General features: G+C 45.9%; 1 protein-coding gene across 2 annotated transcripts in view; it reads right to left on the bottom strand.

Annotated features, from left to right (window-relative positions):
• Window positions 1–19,599, bottom strand: part of Hdlbp (high density lipoprotein binding protein) — a 77,483-nt gene continuing 57,884 nt past the window's right edge. For both annotated transcript variants that reach the window (XM_005361375.3, XM_005361374.3), the window contains exons 12-28: window positions 18,396–18,535; window positions 17,218–17,322; window positions 16,668–16,781; window positions 15,636–15,722; window positions 15,374–15,505; window positions 12,985–13,203; window positions 10,691–10,912; window positions 10,390–10,608; window positions 9,783–9,921; window positions 8,031–8,185; window positions 7,268–7,372; window positions 6,903–7,037; window positions 5,441–5,584; window positions 2,319–2,504; window positions 1,735–1,851; window positions 1,401–1,529; window positions 1–1,258 (exon numbers count right to left, since the gene is read on the bottom strand). In XM_005361375.3, the coding sequence (XP_005361432.1) occupies window positions 1,172–1,258; window positions 1,401–1,529; window positions 1,735–1,851; window positions 2,319–2,504; window positions 5,441–5,584; window positions 6,903–7,037; window positions 7,268–7,372; window positions 8,031–8,185; window positions 9,783–9,921; window positions 10,390–10,608; window positions 10,691–10,912; window positions 12,985–13,203; window positions 15,374–15,505; window positions 15,636–15,722; window positions 16,668–16,781; window positions 17,218–17,322; window positions 18,396–18,535 (2,435 nt within the window). In that variant the 3' untranslated portion in view covers window positions 1–1,171. The remainder of the gene's footprint in view (window positions 1,259–1,400; window positions 1,530–1,734; window positions 1,852–2,318; window positions 2,505–5,440; window positions 5,585–6,902; window positions 7,038–7,267; window positions 7,373–8,030; window positions 8,186–9,782; window positions 9,922–10,389; window positions 10,609–10,690; window positions 10,913–12,984; window positions 13,204–15,373; window positions 15,506–15,635; window positions 15,723–16,667; window positions 16,782–17,217; window positions 17,323–18,395; window positions 18,536–19,599) is intronic.

Here is a 19,599-nt window from a genome sequence, read left to right as displayed (position 1 = left end):
CTCTATTGATGACCTTGCCCTCAAACCTGTCCCTCAGGACTGCATAAAGCATCCAAGTATGCTTGCTAGAGCCTACATGTCAGGCTGGCTGGGAATGAACACCCTGCTCAGCACCAGCCCCTAAATCATGTGGGTTGAAGGAAAGCACTAGCTTTACCCTTCACTCATTGGCAAGCCCAGAATCACCAGAATGTCTAAATCAAGAGAAGAGCCTTGGAGGTGGCACTAGCCCACACATGAGAGTACTACCACACTGGCTGAGGTAGAAAGAAGGCAACTGAACACGAGGTGTCTAGGTGAGGCAAAGAGGCCAAAGTTGTACGAAAAGTCGAGCTGTCACTGGGTCAAGCCCCCTCTCCCAAAGAGAAGCCAGTCTCTACCTCCCCTTGCCTCCAAGGTCTTAAGTCGTCCCAGTCCACTGTGACAGCCACAGGGAACCCAGGTGACATACACACAGCCATGCCTCTAGGGTATATACTCCAGCGCATGAGGCTGAAGCTGCAGTAGAAGCCGCTGATGCTTTCGGAACCCAACATGGGTATCATCAGTTCTATCTGAGGACCCAGGCCACCCTCTACCTCTACCCACTCGATCACCAGGACATCTGACCTCTTGCTGCCCCAAACCATGCCTTCCTCCTCTCCTGTAGCCTGTGCTAAGCAGATTTTGACAGCTAAAGGTAGCTGACTGCTTTCCACAAGAGGAAGGTCTGGGTGACAGGTGGCGGGCAGGAGGGAGGTGGGAAAAGGAAGAGGGCAAACGTTTTGGCTTTTATAAAGTCAAGGAAATTTATTTCCTGAGGTCATGACACAGGAAGTCAGCTCCTAGCCGCTGGAGCTCTGGTGTGAAGGTCAGAGTGCTGACTACATGCTGGGTGGACCAGGAAGCTGGAGTCTGTGATCACGAAATGCTCGATTACCTTGTTTAGTGTTTCACACAGTGGCGTGCCTGTCCCAGAGCACAGCATCAGGAGTAGACCCTGAGCCTGCTGGGTGCTGACCAGGCCTGGAGAAGCAGCCACTCAAGGCCAGCCCACCAGGCTTTGCTGCGAGACCTCGGGGAGGGGGAAGAGCATCAACAATTTACGAGGGTCCAGCTGCTGGGTCAGATTGAGACGAACCATCATGTGGCTGGGTTTGGGCAGCAGGCTGGAAAGGTTTCTTTTTGATCATTATCGTTTGGGGCCCCAAGGGAGGGTCTTGGGAGCCACCTGAGCCCCAAAACTGGGAAATTCTTCAGAGCTGCTCATATCAGGAGCCTGTGGGGAGGGAGGACACAGCTTTAGTGCCAGGTGGCTCTTATTGACTTATATAGTTTCCAGAGTAACTCCACCCATATCCCACTATCCCAGCAGCTTAGCCCCTGTCCTGGGGAACAGGAATACAGAAGTGCCACCTGACCTTCTCACTGCTGTTGGAGGTCCAGGGAGCATCTCGCACCACAAAGCCTTTGGATGGTGCCTTGGATTCTTCATGTGCTGGGGGCTTCATGTAAACCTGCAGTGCCTCACTGTCCACCACATCAGCCAGCTGCATGGCAGAGAATGTGGTGTTGGTCAGCTACAGACAGCCAGCTGACCATTTTGCTAGATTCCACAGGGCCACCCACCCACCCACTTGCCCCTGCTTGGTTGTCACAGGATTATAGCCAGGCCTCCAACTAATCAAGGGACAGGATGCTTCAGAGCCCAGCCTGGGCTGAGGGCCCCCTAGATGCTGCCTGCACAGGACTCACATATTCCTCCTCTAGGTTGAGGATGTGGTCGATAGCTTCCTCCACATTCTCCGGGAGTCCTGTCACAGTGACACAATTGGGGTCTGGAGCTCCACTCTGTGGGAAGCGAATGTCCACCTGGAAGAAGCAAATGTCAAAGGGCATTAAAGGGAGGACTCTAGACCAAAGTTCACCATCATACTTCTATTCTTAGTCAGTGAATTCAGGAAAATTTTAGCAAGTCGGGTTTTAGGATTCTTCACTTGAGGCAGTCACATGCATCATCCTGCCAGACTGCCTGGTTTCCTGAGGACAAAAGGCACTGACTGTGTGCCTGATAGTCCCACCTTGCAGAAGGGCATGGCAGATAGCCTGATGACTCTGCCCTTCTGTGAGCCCTCATTATTGTACTTACCAATGACGTCAGAGTACAATACTGACCTGCAGCTTGCAGGGGCTCTGATCCTAATACCTTAGAACCAAATACCCATTCCCTCCTAGCTCCGTGTGGTCAGTAGTACAGGTAGGAGTATGCAGGTTGCCAGTGCCCTGGGAAGGATGGGCATTCTCAATCTTGTGCTTCAGTTGGCTTTGTCTGGACTCACCTTGAACTCATCCATGATTTTCCGGATGGCTTTGCCTCGGGCACCAATGATGCGGGCATGCACACGGTGGTCCAATGGGACATCCTCAGAAACCATCTGCTCAAGCTCACCCACAATTTTCAAGATAGCGTCACGGGCAGCTTCAGTGTTCTTCTCATACCCTGTGATGGTGATTTGATCCTGAGGCTTAAAAAGGAGAATTCAGTCAGAGAGGAGAGTGACTCTTCTGGGACGCCCAGGATCAGCAGTGTGCTGCGAGTAGGCGGACCTGAGGAAATGACACACGGCAGGTGTGTGGATGGCGGTTCTTCATCAGACCACACCTTAGGGGAGATAGTCATTCTCTCAGAATAAGGTCGAAACACATCAGGTGGCTGATGTAAACCACAGGTTAAGGGCTGGAAGGATGACTCTGCAATTAAGATGCTTGCCATACTTGCAGAGGACCACAGTTCTTAGCCAATTCCCAGCACCCATGTCAGGCAGCGCATAAGTGCCTGTGACTCTAGCTCCAGGAGGTCTGATGCCCTCTTCTGGCTTCTGTGGATACCTGTACTCATGAGCCCATACACAAATACACAAAATTAAAGCTAAAAATTAAAACTTGGGGCTGGAGCTATGGCTCATTGCTTTCATAGATGGCCTGGGTTTGGTAACCATCTCCCACAGAGCTACAAACATCACCCACAGCTCCACATCTCTTCTGGTCTCCTTGGGTACTACATACTGGCGAAACATTCATACACTCAAAAACAACCACCCAGAGTTAACATCCATTAAGCACTTATTCCTTCCCAAACCCCCGTAAGGGACAGAAAGGAGGGCTAGTGAGAGGGCTCAGTGGATAAAGGTGCTTGCTACCAAATCTGACAACCTGAGTCTGATCCCCCGAACGAAGACGGTGGAAGGAAAAAAAAAACCACTCCCTCAAGCTGTTCTCTGATCTCCATGTGTGTGCTGTGGGGGTGGGGTGGACACATTTGTATGCACATGTACACACACACACATGTACATGTGGGAAATGTTAGAAAAAAAAAATCAAAAAGGACAAGGCTAAGAAGGACACCTGATGATGAAGATGGAGAAGTACCAGTTGGTGGCTTCAAGAAAGCAGGCACAAGGCTGGGGACTACTGACAAAGTTCCCAGCTTCTTAACCTGCTTTGGAGGTGTCCAGGACCTTTAGAGTCCTCTCTGCTCACTCAAAACCCACCAGCTCAGGCCTCCAGATCTGAGCAACAGAAGGACATGTGGGAACGAAACAGCAGCAGTGTTTTCATTTCCTGGACGATAGGCCCCAAATAAAAGGACAGAACACAGAGAGACTACACAAGTAACAAATACCTGGAGTTAACATTAGGAGGCAGAAAGATCCAGCCTGGGAGGGAAGCAAGAGATCTAGGAACAAGGGGAGAGGCAGCAGACTAAGAACTTCCTGTCCAGACTAAGGGTAAAGCTAGGCAGCGGATCCAATTAAGGTTCACCCAAAACAGGCATGCCATGGCCATGGTCAGCACACTCCACAGAATCAGTTCTGCAAGTGCAACTCTCACAGGAAAAAGCTGTGGGTTTAAAGAGATTGTGGCTGGTAAGATGGCTCAGTGTGTAAAGGCGCTTGCTGTCAAACCCAGTGAGTTCAATCTTAGAGACCTACATGGTAGAAGGAAACAAACTGACCTCTACACACACCCTATGGCGTATGTGTGCCCTATATAAAGAGATGCATCTGCTCTACCCTACTAGGCGCACAGATTAGTTAAGTCAAAATGGTGAATCAACCCCTAAAAATATTAGTAGTTACAGGGAATCTGATGGGAGATTAGGCATGGTGAGGACAACAAACTATATATTTTTTGATGATTTATATATACACATGTATAAAATCCGTTGTCTTCACTATGCCCCCCCTCATTTGGGGACATATATATTTGGAGATATTAATATAAAAATATCTCCAAATTGAGGGTTGTAGAGATAACTGAGCTGTTAAGAGCACCGGCTGCTCTTCCAGAGGGCCCTAGTTCAATTCCCAGTATGGACATGGTAGCAGATAATAAGGAAGGACTGAACTCATAGCTGAGGGCAATAAGCAAACTTGGAGGTGAGGTGGAATGGACTGTGTGTCCACCAGGATGGAACCAAGTGAGCAGATGAGTTACCCTTCACATTCTTTTATGTACAACAGGAGGCTGCGCAGAGCTCATCAGGGACCATGGCTAATGGAATGCGGAATGCAGAGAATCTAGATTGGGCTGGCTTTTATCCTTCTGCTTTCAGTAGTTCAATGGAGCCTGGCCACAAACTCTTGGCACTGGTAGACATAGTGTGCACATATGTAGGCATGATGGCTCAAGGAGGAACCAGCTGGAGGTTCAGGGCTTGGCTGTCAGGAGTGCCAAAGTAGGCACAGGGAATTTAAAACTGCTCAGATAATAATCGAGGAAGCACAAAGCTGACAACTACTAGGCCCTGGTTCATAGCTTGAGCTGAAGTCAGATTCTCACACCGTTGTCCCTCTAACAGATCCACTTGTTTCCCACTTGACAAATCTGCCTAAGTATAACTCCCAAGTCAAGCAGGGCATGGTAGTGCACGCCTTTAATCCCAGCACTCAGGAGGCAGATCCATGTGATTTCAATGCTAGCCTGTTGTTTTAAATCTAAGTCGATAAAGACTTGAAAGTCAGATATTGGGGTGAAAACCTGCTAGATCAGAGAAGCTGAGAAGCAACCAGCTGACCTTCCTTTTTGGATGGAGAGCAGCAAGAGAGCATATCTCCACTCGTCCCAAACCTAAAAGGCCTTAAGAGCCTCTAAGTCCCTCCCTGCTCCTTTCTGTGCCTCTCTCTCCATCTTCCTGAGTGCTCCATACTCTCTATGGCTCCGCCCCATGATTCAAGGTTAACTAATTTATCAACAGTCTTGGAGTTTCACAGTGCTATCAAATATCCCACATTAGCCTATTCTACATACTGAGTTTCGGGACAGCCAAGGCTACATAGAGACCTTGTCTCAAAAACATCATCTTCAACAAAAACAAAACAAAACCCAGGTCAAGGCAAGGGTCAAAAAGATTCTACCTGCCCAAGTGTTCTAGCTACAACCTTTTAGATGATCATCTTACCTGGTTCCCATCATCTTTATCAGGAAACTGGATGTTCACCTCATGCTCTAAGCGGATCTGGGTGATCACTGCCCCCTTTCTCCCGATAATTTTGGGATGGTATTTGGGGTCTACAGTGACGCTCAGCTTAAAACTCCTTAAAGCCTACAATGAAGTGAGAATGAGGCAGAGGATAGGGTGGTTGGGGAGGAAGGGGTGAGGGAGGCAGGGAGAGGGCAGGGAGAGAAAAGGGGATAGGGAGAGAGAGAGAGAGCTCATGAGAATAAGCACTTATATTTAAAACTAAGCCACTAGTACTCAGGTACCATTTCCAGTCTGATTTGTTTGTTTTTCAAGGTTGGCCTTGAACTCAGAGATCCAGCCCCCCAGTGATGGGATTACCACCCTGCCCAGGTCCAGCCTGATCTTTAAAACATAAGCCAGAGGGGGCTGGAGAGATGGCTCAGTGGTTAAGAGCACTGCCTGCTCTTCCAAAGGTCCTGAGTTCAATTCCCAGCAACCACATGGTGGCTCACAACCATCTGTAATGAGGTCTGGTGCCCTCTTCTGGTCTGCAGGCATACACACAGACAGAATATTGTATACATAATAAATAAATATTAAAAAAAACATAAGCCAGAAACTCTAACGAGCAGAGGCCTTTAATTTAACCCTGGGGTCCAGAAGAACTACGTATTGCTTTGTTCCTGCTATAGAACTAGAGATCTTGTTCATGCCTCACCTAGTATATAATTGCTTCTGAAGTTCTATTCTTGCTTTCTGATTTATGAACCAGGGATTTGATGAACCAGTTTGAATGAAATCTTCTAGGTCTTTTAGGGCTGGCATATAGAAGAGGCCAAGACATTTTCTGTTTGGAACCATATTTGGAGGATGGGCTAAAGGATCTCTCACAGGCAATGTTAAATGGCCCACCCTGTGCCAATATTTTGTAAGCCAGCCATTGAAAATGATCTGTAAGCAGTTTCCTGGAGCCTGTCTGTCCACAGTCCTCCATAGCCCAAGGCTAGAGATGCACCACAGCAGCCATAATGTGCACAAGCCCTGAGCTTTGCTACCACAGGACTGCCCACCCATGTGCACTCACACAACTCCTCCGACAAAGGGCCAGTTCCCCAGGGTGACATTCCACGTTCCCAGACCACGCCCAACTCCCAGCAGCATGTCACTCAAAACTCTTTACAGAGCACCCTGCCAGAGGCACAGGAGCGAGCTACTTGTCCCTGAGATGAGGCACTATCTTCTATACTTTCTGTAGGAGCTGATACATCAAAGTATTTCTCTTGATTTGGGGGGTAACGGAAACTCTGAGCTTTTAGCCTTTTCATAGCAGGACCACCAGATTCTGACAAAACAGCAATGACACCTGGCTTGGCCTCCTGCCCTATTGTCTGAAATAGGCTCTGAACCAGACTGTTTCCTACCCACCCCAGCCCAGCCCGGCAGCCTCGTTCTGGCTCACCCGATCTTCCTGCTCAGCCTGTAGCTCCTTTACTCGATCCAGTAGCCCCGTCTTAGCCCTGTCCAAATTTGCTGCAAGGCCAGTGATGGCGATGATGTCTGACTGCAGTTCGGGAGCTGGTACATGTATATTCACCTGTCACAACAGAGCCAACGATGTCTAGAGGACCAAGATGGAAAGGGAGTGATGCTCACCTGCTTTGGGAAATTTGAGGGAGACTGGGAGGAAGGACAGTGGTTGACTTAACAAAACAACGGAGGCAGAGCCAATATGGGTTGATGAAAGACAGGAGCACTCAGAGGGCCATGGGTTTTTCTCCAGATAACAGTCCCCACATAGTATAGCACCCAGTAAACATGGTTTACCTCAAACTCATCCATCATCTTGCGGATTCCACTTCCTTTCTGCCCAATGATATAACGGTGAAGATCAAAGGGCACCTCTACCTCGATGGTGACTGGAACCAGTGCCTAGAAGAACAATGGTAGAAATTAGATAGAAATCATGAGCTCCAGATCAACAGTCTACATAGATCTCAATGCTCAATGAAAAGAAAGGACGGAGCACAGTCTAAGGTAATGCTGGCGGAGAGGATTTACTCTTGCACCTATACTTTGGCATTTAGCAGGCCAAGGCCCACTTGGAAGACACAGTATACTAAGGCCCAACTCCTGACATGCCTCTGTGGTTGTGACAACTTCACCAAAGCCTGTGTGGGTTGCAAGGGAGTCTCCTGGACAGATGGACCAGTTATCTGCACTCAATTCCCACATGTATGGTCTAACACTCCTCAGTCTTTGCTCCTGCATGGCACCCACCACTACCAGTCAACAGATACTGCCATGCAAGCATTGTCTGGATGAGTTCACATCCATCCACTAACGAGATTCTTTTACAGACGCCATGGCTATGGCCTAAGAGGCTAGGCCCTAACACTGCTGACAGGGAGTAAACTATAGAATCCTGAGTCCTGGTGAAAAGAAATGGCCTCCCTGGGCTGTGTGAACAGCGAAGAAAGGCATAGAGCAAATACTTGCACTTTTGGGACTGAAATGGTAGGATCTATGGTCTGCTGCCACCTGGGCAGAGTCTGAACCACCAAGGAAGAGAAAGAGTGAGCAAACGCACCTCCAGGGCTTCCTTGGCAGCCTCGCATTTCTCTTTCCGGCCAGAGATGATTATGATGTCACACCTCCTGGGAGAGCCAGGGTCAGTCTCTTTGGTCTCTCTGCCCTCTCCAGCCTCATCTCCATTTTCTTGGATGGAAGGCTCTACACTGTGAACTAGGAATAGAGGGAAAAGCTTAGTTGACAACTGCAGAGGTATAAATCACATACACTTGTGAGTCACAGGCGTGCAGAAGTCTGAATGCTGGGGAAGCTGTGATGCAGCACTCACTACCCAACACTGGTAAGTATAATTCAATTCAATAACCTAGCTCTGGACAGGGATGGCAGGGTTTCAGAGATTTACGAACAACAAAAAGAAGAGGCCAAGGTAGGCCCATGATAGTTCCTCATGCCAGAAAGGAAAAGCCCCCAAATAAAGGGGCATGTCACTAGGACACAAGCAAGGTGTAAATACCCAGATAATATTATCTTGTAAATACCCAGATAATATTAACCCATGCATCAAAGTGAGCTAATAGAATAAACAAATAATGAGAGAGCCATCAACTGGAATTCTAGGAGAGGGTAGCTCTGAAGACACACTATGAATTATGTAATAGCTCTGTGATACTAGACATGATCTTGATGAACATGCCAAGGTTAAGTCAAAGGTTCTTAGGAAACATTCACTGATAAAATAATTGTATAAATGCATACTCAAAGTTAGAAAATGTATTGATAATTGGGGGATGGGGACGGCTAAGAAAACACGCTACAGGGGCTGGAGAGATAGCTCAGAGGTTAAGAGCATTGCCTGCTCTTCCAAAGGTCCTGAGTTCAATTCCCAGCAACCACATGGTGGCTCACAACCATCTGTAATGGGGTCTGGTGCCCTCTTCTGGCCTTCAGGCATACACACAGACAGACTATTTTATACATAATAAATAAATAAAAAAAAAAAGAAAACACACTACAGCTCATTATGCTATTTCATGCACTTTTTCCTCTGATAAGTGTTTCAACACTAAACTGCTGAAGACAGATTACTCAGCTTTGAAATCCAAAGAGCAGTATGGTCAAGATTCCTAATAAGTGGCCTGCATCCTTAGGAAAATGGACTGGACAAATGCCATGGACACCAAGCCAATGACAGTAGTAAATATACAACAGGGTGCAGGGTGTTTCTAGATCATGCAGATCAACCAGGACTCATCAGCACTAAAGCCCACACCCTGTGTTTCACACACGCAAAGCAGGCAAAGTTCATACATGACAGTTTGTTGGCAATGGACCACATTTAACTCTTCTTGTCTTCAACCAAAGTCTCCTATTACCAACTACCCAAGTAGGACAAGGTAACAAGCATTGTTAGGCTTAAGGCCTTTCTGGAAGAGATATGGGGTACTTTAACGGTGCCCCCGGGCAGAGGTAAGAGGTTTGGAGAGGATCTATCTGCAGAGTGCGTGCATATACGCACACAGGGTTCTTTATGGCTGAGCAGACACCTCTCTACTACTCAAGTAGTGTCCTAGAAAAGAGTGAAACTAGATTCAGCAATTTCCTAGGTAAGACAAAGGAAGCTCCTGGCCCTTTTAGGGGTCTTGTCCTGTCTTTACAGACCAGGAGGATGAAATCCATGCTAGCATTCGAGCACCATTCCAGTGCCTAACAAGAGGCAAGAAAGAACCACCATTTGACTCATTTGACAGCACCATGGGTAGTGATGGTCACCACCAATGTGATCACCAGAGCTAAGCTTAAGTAGACTCACCTGGGTTCTCCTCTCTGTCTGGGAACTTAATTTGAACATTGTAGTCCCTAGTGATCTGCTGGATTCTCGAACCTTTGGGGCCCATGACAGATCGATGGAACTTCTGGGGAATAGCACATTCCACCGTCACTTGAGCTTCCTGAAGGTAGACACAAGAACGAACAAAGGTCAAATACAAGTCACTGTATAGCCTTCTCCCTACCCATCTTCCCTACTAGTTCACACCACCTTTTATGAAGGGAACCTAGAGATCCCAGCATGAGTGGTGGATGGGGTACACAGGGTAGGGGGGGATGGCTTCCTGCAATGGAGTCTAGTAAAAAAGATACCCACAACCCACAGAAAGTTTTTATTACACAGACTCATATAAATATATAATACCTGCCTTACATACAAGTGTTGCCTCACTGAAGCAAGCTGCCCATGAGACACTGTCTGCTGGTGGGCAGTCACATCAGACATAGCTGACTATTAGCAGACGGGGCATAAGGCCTTGCAAGGAAGACTATAAGACATGTGAAGAAGGGGACACTCTCAGGACAGTCTTGGTGGGATTCAAGGACACACAAAGGTGATCAGAGTCCAATCAGAGCCCCCGGGTGCTCACCAGATCTTCAATGATTTCCTGGATGCGCTTTTTGGCTGCCTCCACACAGTCCTTGGCACCCTTGAGGGTAACTTTGTCACTCTGTGTGCCAGAGCGTGGGAAGCTGACCATCACCCCTCCATATTCTTCAGCGATCTCTCGCAAAACCTGCCCTCTTCGGATAACAAAATGGCGGTGGTGCTTGGGATCCACCAGCATGTAGTCTTCAACCACATTATCCTGTAGTGAAGAAAGGAACTGCAGAAGATCTACTCTCCTACCATAGCATGAGCAGCACTGACAGCTAAGGCCTGCAACTTACCAGGTTCTGGATCAGTGCTTCCAGTTCCTTCTGGGCCTCACGGACAGCATCCTCTTTTCCTATGATTGTGATCAGGTCCTGGTCCTTATCCTCAGCAGCTGGGAATATGATGCGGGCTCCAGTACTGTCACGCACCTTTCGGATTTTACCTCCCCCTTTGCCAATGAGGAATTTGTGATATTCTGGCTTGGCTCGGATGTCCACAGTAAAACTCTTGGTTTGCTGCAGAAATAAATTTCATGTATGTTTGCCCCTCACAGCCTGCCTGGGCCACAGTGGATGAGATCTGAGAAGTAGGGTGGCCTCTCCTTATGCATTTGCAGTGTCCTGTGTTTTATTAACACCCCACACCCAATAGAATTATCACATCTTATACCCCATACAAGAACACCTAGACAGTCATTTTTCTCCACAGCCATCAGAAAAATACAGAAATAACTCTGGTCCAGTTAGTTATCAGCAATGACTAAACTTCTCCAAGCCATTTGTTACCCACTAGAGGTGTGCTAATGTGTGGGGGCAAACAGGCACAGTGCAAGCCCTGAGGAGAGCAGGGTTTACTGGGCCATGGCTCTCCCACTTTTTCATAATCTTCCAGATCAAACACATCAAAAGTGTTCCAAAGGCCAGCCCTGTTCCTTCCCAGCACCACAGACTAGCCAATACACAACAGCAACTCACCAGCTCAAGTCTGGAGAACCACCAGCCATAAAGGCCACAGCAGAGACAGGGCCCTCAACTAACAGTAGCCCAAAGCCCTTGTTTTGCACTAACAAAGCAGGGCACAACAAAAGCTGGACACTGTGATCTCTTTACAGGTGTGTGCCTGGCAGATTACAGCCTGCCTGCCTTTGGATATGCCACCTGGCCCACAGCATGAAGAATATGAGGAAGAAGACTTCACCAAATATTACCATAAAAATTGATTACTCCTTGGATAAAGATGTTCATAATCAACATTATTTAAAAACTAATGTGCCTACTCACAGACCTGTGAGTTTTACATACAAGACAGAAATGTGCCAAGACATTATGAGAATTGATAAGTATTTAGTATGTATAAATAAATATATTTCTACATGTCAACCACAGAAAATTAAAAATACCTATTTATAGTATGACTAAAAACAGAGATAATAGTTGAATCCATGTAGAAAAACAAAAGATCAGAACAGTCCAAGCAAATTTTTTTTCCCCTGGAACTAACTTTGTAGACCAGGCAATTTACTGTGATCTGCCTACATCTGCCTCCCAAATGCTGGGGTTAAGACATGCGTCACCTCTGCCCGGCTAGCTCAAGCAAATTTTAATAAAAAAAAATTTTTTTTAGGGTGTGTGTGTGTTTTTAGGCTCAACATTGAGTGTTTAATTACCCTCTATTTTATATTATACCTGCAGGCCAGAAGCCACCAGATCATTACAGATGGTTATGAGACACCACGTGTTTGGTGGGAATTGAACTCTGGACCTCTGGAAGAGCAGTCAGTGCTCTTAACCTCTGAGCCATCTCTGCAGCCCATGACTAGCCATCTTGCTCTGCTGCCCAAGAATTAAGATATAGATGGGCTATCATATCCAACTGGCTTTTATACGGGTTCTGAGGATCCAAACTCCAATCCTAATGGTTTGTGGTAAGCCACGTCCCTAGTCCATCAGTACTTAACCACCAAGCTATCCCTACTGTGCTCCTCACCTCGATAATTACAAATTAAGAGAAACTACACTTGAAGGAAGGAGTCCCCATCAGCTGACATACCGGTCTGTAAGGCTGGCCATCCCAAATCTGTGGTTCTGTCCAAGTAGAAAGGTCTATATTCAGACCGAGATTTTGTTTGCTTAATTTTTTTGAGACAGCTCTTACTATGTACCCCTTATTGGCCTGGAAGTTAGAGATGTGTCTGCCTCTGCCTTCAGACTGCACTGCTGGAATTAAAGGCATGTTGCACCACACCAGCCCCTGGGGGATTGACAGAAGGACCAATGGAGAGTTTTTGGAAAAAGGTGGTAGTTAATAAATTGATGGCAGTGGCGGTTAGAGGACTGTCTTGGTCAAATCTCAGAACTACAGATAAAAGAACTTTGAGTTCTACGGTAAATCATATTTTAATCCATTCTGAAATGTTAACTGCTTCCCCTTAACCCACCACCTTAGTGATTCAAAGTACCTACCTTCTGCTCGTATGTGTGGACATTTGTACACACAAGTGCCTATTAAAGTTGTTTTCTGACCTGCCACAAGGGAAGAACACTTAAGACTTTCCAGACTGACAAAGGGAGTGTCAGCAGTGACTCACCTTCTCCTCAGCCAGATGCAGGAGCTGCTTCTTGGCCTTCTCTACATCTGAGGACGGACCCCTGATGACAACCGTGTCACTTCCAGAACCCTCCACAGGAAAGTGGATGTGGACTCCACCACATTCCTCCATGATGGAGCGGATCAGACGGCCCTTTGTGCCAATGAGAGAGTTGTGAAGTTTGGCAGGGATTGAGACCTCCACCTCAGCTATGTTGGCCTGAAATCAAATACAACATTAAGAGGAAGTTACAATTTGTGTGGTGAGAAAAGCCCACAAGAAAAGAATGCAGCTCCAGCTTGAGGATGTTTGAAGAAACAGGATGGCGTGCCGAGTTTAGGGCAGCAGGAAGGCATACAGAGCATTATAGGAAAGCCATGACTTTAGACTATGCAATGCTGGACCTGCTGCTTTAGTCAGTTCTGCAGGTGGCTTATCAAAACCAAGATTCTGATTTTATCAAGATGAAATAAAGACTGAATCTACTCCTTACCCAGAAAAGTATTTTAAAGATACTGGTGATGAGAAACAGCAAGCTGAGTCACAAGAAGTGAGGAAACAGCTATCAGCCAGGGATGAGGCTGTTTGACTACACAGACCAGAGTCTAAAGGGGGAAGATGGATTAACAAACCTGAGAAATAGAGGCCACTCAAATACTGGTCTACATACACATTACCCTGGGCAGAGGAGGAACCTAGGACTGAAAGGGATGGTGTCTGTATCCCAGTCATAGCCCAGAGTACCACCTTCAGTAGATGACATGGTGCCGAGTTTCTGGAAGACTATCACAGTACTTCAACCTCAGCAGAAGGTACTTGGACATAAACTAGATACAGGCAGGTGTGATATTGTCTAACAACCCGAAAGGAGTAAATGGTTTCCTAGTAACTTAAAGTTCAAAAGTATATGAAAGCATGCAACAATAATTAGACACTAATTTGACTTATGGGGATGTGCTGTATAATGATTTCTGAATTAATCTCTCTAGACTGGGTGTAGTGGCACATAACTTTTGTCCCAAGTAGAGGCAGGTGGATCTCTGTTGAGTTCCAGGCCAAGCAAGGCTAAGTAGTCAGACCCAGTCTACAAACAAAAGCAAGTTCTCTTCTGGAGAAGGCTCCTGTCTCAGCAAGTAAATTAAATTTATAAAGTTCAGGAATTAAAAACCCCTCCAAAGTCTTGGGAAGACCCTCGTCACAGTTATACATGAAGTAATAATTGCAGAGAGAGGACGTTTCCAACTGTCTAAGATGTCTCCAAGTGTTACATTGAGGTCACCCATGTAGCTGTAACTAACCTCTCATCTATGTTCTGTAAAATGACCAATAAACTCACTGGGTTACCAAATTGGACTTTGGTGTACTGGTTACTTTGTTGTGTTGTTCGTGCCCTATCTAGTATGAAAAGATAGGTCTCCCTAGGAGAAGTCACACAATAAGATGATTCCAGGAGTGTATACATACCAAGATTACCAAACTGCACAATGAAAACATTTCTAACTTATAGCGTGTTCATTTTTTAAAAGCTAAACAAAATTCGATGGGCACTTTGAGATACAGTTTGCTTTTCTTTTTAAACCTTATGTATACGTCCGAGAACAATCTTGGGTGTATCATTCTCATCTTCCCCCTTGTGGGAGAGAGGGCCTCTTTTTATCTACTACATATGTTAAGTTGACTAGTCTATCAGATTCTGGGGATTCTCTTGTCTTCAGTTCCATATCCATGTATGTCCACACACTGTAATCACAGACGTATACTACTGAGCCTGGCTTCAACATGATTTCTGAGATTCATGTCCTCAAGTTTGCTCAGTGAGTACTTTATCCATTGAGCCATCTCTCCAGCTCCGGAAATGATATTCAAGTGGCATAAAAATTAACAAAAGGGGCCGGGCGATGGTGGCGCACGCCTTTAATCCCAGCACTCGGGAGGCAGAGGCAGGTGGATCTCTCTGAGTTCGAGACCAGCCTGGTCTACAAGAGCTAGTTCCAGGACAGGCTCCAAAACCACAGAGAAACCCTGTCTCAAAAAACCAAAAAAAAAAAAAATTAACAAAAGGGAAATGTCTATGCAGGGTGGTAGTTATGTTGGTACACACCTTTAATCCCAGCACTCTGGAGGCAGAGGCAGGTGGATCTCTTAGTTTGAAGCCAGCCTGGTCTACCAAGTGAATTCCAAGACAGCCAGGGCTAGACAGAGAAAGCTGTCTCAAAAAACCAAATCTACTAAAGTAGCACTGGGCCAAACATGAGGACAAACGGCATCATTGCTGTTAAGTAGAGAGCTGCTGATCACATGATTAACACTTTCCAGGTTTAAAGCCGAGCCCAGATTTTACAGCATAGGAAATGGATAAGGAGTTCCACCAAGAAACATCTCCCATTACCAGATCTTTCTGGATAGACAGAATCCGGCTCCGGGCAGCTTCACAGTTGGCTCTCTTGCCAGTGATGACAATGGTCTCAGAGTTGCTGTTCTCTGCAGGAAGGTCAATCTTGGTGTTGCTTTCTTCACGAATCTAAAGGAGATGCATATAAGATAAACCGTTTTCCTACAGTAGACACATTTGAGCACAGGGCTGGGAAGGAAGGTCAGTTCCTCCTTTTAATCCACAAAGGTTTTAGGGCTGGGCAAGATGAATTGATCACCTTTTTAATGTTCGCGCCTCCTTTCCCAATGATATTCTTGTGAAACTGTTTGAAGATCGGCACAGAAATTGAATAGCTATTTTCAACCTTAAAGACAAGAGAATGGCACAATAACTATTCATGCCAGACAGAGGATGAAGTCTCCTATTTATCCCTCAAAGCTACATGAACTCAAGTACATACTGTCGGCAAACAGAAAGTGCCTACTCCCCCACCACCTACTTAAGGAAAAATTATATAAACTGTTCACCATCCAATTAACTTGGCATATCAATTTACAGAAAGTCCCTTTATAAAGTGGCAGTCCAAAGATTGTAGCTCTTCAATATAGATACAAACAAGTCTGTCTATATAGCTTCAGCAACAATTGATGTCAAGGCTTGTCAGCCCTGGTACCCTACAAAGCATAGCACCTAGTAGCATTATGGCAATAGTTCAATGTTAACTCTCAGGAGAGACAGAAACTACAATGGAACCCCTCATGTGACCATCAATCCCCTTTTCACACTTTCTAAATCTTTCAGCTTATTGTATTTTTACAATTTATTTTTATTTTATGTGCATTAGTGTTTTGCCATAGGTGTCAGGTCCCCTGGAACTGGAATTACAGACAGTTGTGAGCTGCCATATGGGTGCTGGGAATTGAACCTAGGTCCTCTAAAAGAGCTCAGTGTTCTTAACACTGAGCCATCCCTCCAGGCCCCCTAATTATTTTTCTTTCCCCCTCTCATTTTGGAGTCAGGTTCTTAATATGTAGCCAGTATGGCCTTGAATTCAAGATCCTCCTGACTCTGCTTCTGAAAGCTAGGATTACAGATAGGTTCAATTATAGCTCCCTTTCTGGTTCAATTTAATTCCACCACAAACAAGCTGATAATTTCCGACAATGAAAACTAAACACCAAGGCACTGAGAGAGGTGCTACCACCACTTTGTTCCAAGCCCCTGACACAGCAGACCACCCCTAAAGGCAGAACTCCTGCAGGGACTGTGAGAGCCCTGCTCCCCAACCCCAGAGGGTGCAGTCACCTACCAGGTCCGCAACCATCTTCTGCATGTACTTAGTGCATTTTTCCACCTCATTCTTGGGGCCTCTGAGTTGTACAATATCACTTTTTTGTGCTGGGTCTGGAAAGTTGATGATAACCTAAAACAAATCACAGGGGACAGTGTACAATTACTGTAATACTAAACTTTGGGGACAGCAAGATGGATCAATGGGGAAGGGTGCTTGCCACCAAAGCTGATGATCTGAGTTCAGAACTCACATAGAAGAGAACTAACTCCTGAAAGTTGCTCCCTGACCTCAAACTAGATACCCATTGTGGTTTGTATGCCTAGAAGCGTCTATGTTTTTAAAGTGAAATATTGACAATTCCTTAAGCGAAGATTATTATCACTCCCAGAAGTCTGAGAATGCTTTTGGGGTTGGCAGTGTAGTTCAGTTGACTGTACAAGGCCCTGGGGGTTTGATTCCAAATAACAAGAAAACAAAAAACAAGCATACAAACAAAAATCAACCCCCCCCCCCAAAAAAAACAGAAGGTGAAAAAGAAGGGAGAGTGCTTTGGGGAAAGCTTTACCTCTGGGAATTTGTCACGAATTTCACGAATCCGTTCACCTTTCTGCCCAATGATTGTGCGATGAAATCTTTGCTCAATGATTAGATCCTTGGTACGCTCATTTTCCTAAAATACAATTAAAGTGGATGAAGCCATTAATCACAAGAGGCTACTACTAACGCCTCGAAAACCATGAGGTGGTGCCCGGGTAGCTGTCTGTGGCAGCCTCCAGAAACAACATGTCTCCAGGGGTGCCTATTCTAGGATACCTGCTTAATCTTTCAAATTACGTTATGCTGCTGGTGAGCTATCTTCCTAAACAGCACAGTTAAAGAATGGACTGCAGGGCTGGCCCTTCAGCCCTGAGTGCAGTCACAGTAGCACTAATCCCTAAACTGAGCCTGAAGCATGTGTTTCCACCAGAACTGCAACATCCCACATAGCACGGAAGCATTCCTTGAGTACAATGGACTTGGACCACATACCCTACATGGATAATTAGGAAAGAATGCCTTATCACAGGTCACTGAATCCACACCAGTCTCAATGTCCTCTACTGCCCACAGCAAGAACGCAGGCAGTGATGGAATATAGGAAGAACACCGTCAGCCTATAAAACATTTTCAGGAGTTCTGGAGGATCTGATGACAGTGATTCAAGAATAGGCAGAACACACTCCAGGGCAAGGTTCACAAGGCAGGAGGCAAGGATGCCAACAGCAGACCCTGGCCTGGAGACTGAGCCCAGGAATGTCAGAGGAAAGCCAAAGGCTAGACCCTGGGTTACAGGAAATAAAGAACCACTCCCCATAAAACATTTGTTCCAATTTGAGGTTCCGAGTGTGGGAACTAGGATAAGAACATGAACTGGGACCATCACACAGTAAGACATAGTTATCAGATCTTTATCAAGCCAGTAACTTGTATGTGCAGCCAGTCAGGAATCATTGAAGCATGATCCTCATTACTGGATGCCTCAGGCCCACAGGGAGTGAGACTGTAGTGACGTTCAAGTTTAGAAATGACAGCCAGGCACATGGGACCTCTGTTCTCTGACACTCAGGGGTCAAGAGACACAAGCCTCGCTGGTGATCTGAGAAGGTAGCAGAGCATGGCTCTAGGACCAACAATACTTTTCCTTAGTGGCAGCCAACAGGCACAAGCCAGCACTCTTGGGCATGGTCTGGATGCTTGGCTTACCATTCGAGAGGCGAGCTCCAGCAGTTCCCGCTTGGCCTGCTGCACGCCCTGTGGATCTCCCTCAATCCGGATCAGGTTACTCTTCTCGCTGTCAGGCGGGATGCGCACAGACACCTTGTACTGGTCTTTGATTCTGTTGACTTAGGACAAAAAGAAATACAAACACATCTTCAACACAAAAGGTATGGTGGCCTACTAATGACCAACAACCAAGGGGATAAGGACCAAGCTTCAATATGCTATTGAGTCATTCCCATTAATTAAAATTTGTAGTGTCTAAAAAACAAAAGCAAAACCACAAAAAACCTGACTGAGCTCTCTATCAGATAGCAAAATTTCTAGGGCATTGTCTTCCAGCCTTGAATAGAAGCTGCAACTGTCGTAAGAGCTTCAAATTAATTATGACCAGTGTTAATTAGTATGAAACATAGCTGGTCTTGAGTATACATATGGTCTTAGACTATCTAAATTATCACAGGTACTACTAATATGCAAGTAATTTTGGAATCTACAATTCAGGTAGCAAATTACATTTTTTTAAATATTTATTTATTTATTATGTATACAATATTCTGTCTGTGTGTATGCCTGAAGACCAGAAGAGGGCACCAGACCCCATTACAGAGGGTTGTGAGTCACCATGTGGTTGCTGGGAATTGAACTCAGGACCTTTGGAAGAGCAGGCAATGCTCTTAACCTCTGAGCATCTCTCCAGCCCGCAAATTACATTTTTTAAATAAGGACATAGCCACTGAAGGGAACTGATTTGCCCTGGCAAAGTCAGAGTCTCATTTATCAGCCCTGGCTGGCCTCCAACTCAGAGATCTATCTGCCTCTGTCTCCTGAGTGTACCACCACACTAGGGCCATTTAATTTGGGGTCCCTCAAGGAATCATGGTTTTGGGGGTAATATGCTAGGAGACTACACCTTTAGCAGAACAGAGTTGTTTGGCAAAATTTGCAAAAATCTTCCATCATGTTCTCTGGACAGAACATGGTAACCCCATTCAAGAACTGTCCACTGTACAGTAAGAAAAACCAAAGACCAAGATGGGCTCCACAGACAGTATATGATCAGAGAAAGTAATCTGGTAGGAACTGATGTGACCAGCTGTTCCAGGTTAAATTCAAGAATAAGAGATGGGGTGGGTTGGGGAAATAAGTAGCAGATTTCAGAATATAGAAGAAAATGAAGGTTTCTAAC

Source organism: Microtus ochrogaster, linkage group LG4 (assembly GCF_000317375.1).
Source record: "Microtus ochrogaster isolate Prairie Vole_2 linkage group LG4, MicOch1.0, whole genome shotgun sequence".
Lineage (NCBI taxonomy): Eukaryota > Metazoa > Chordata > Mammalia > Rodentia > Cricetidae > Microtus > Microtus ochrogaster.
This window is presented reverse-complemented; position numbering and strand designations above follow the sequence as displayed.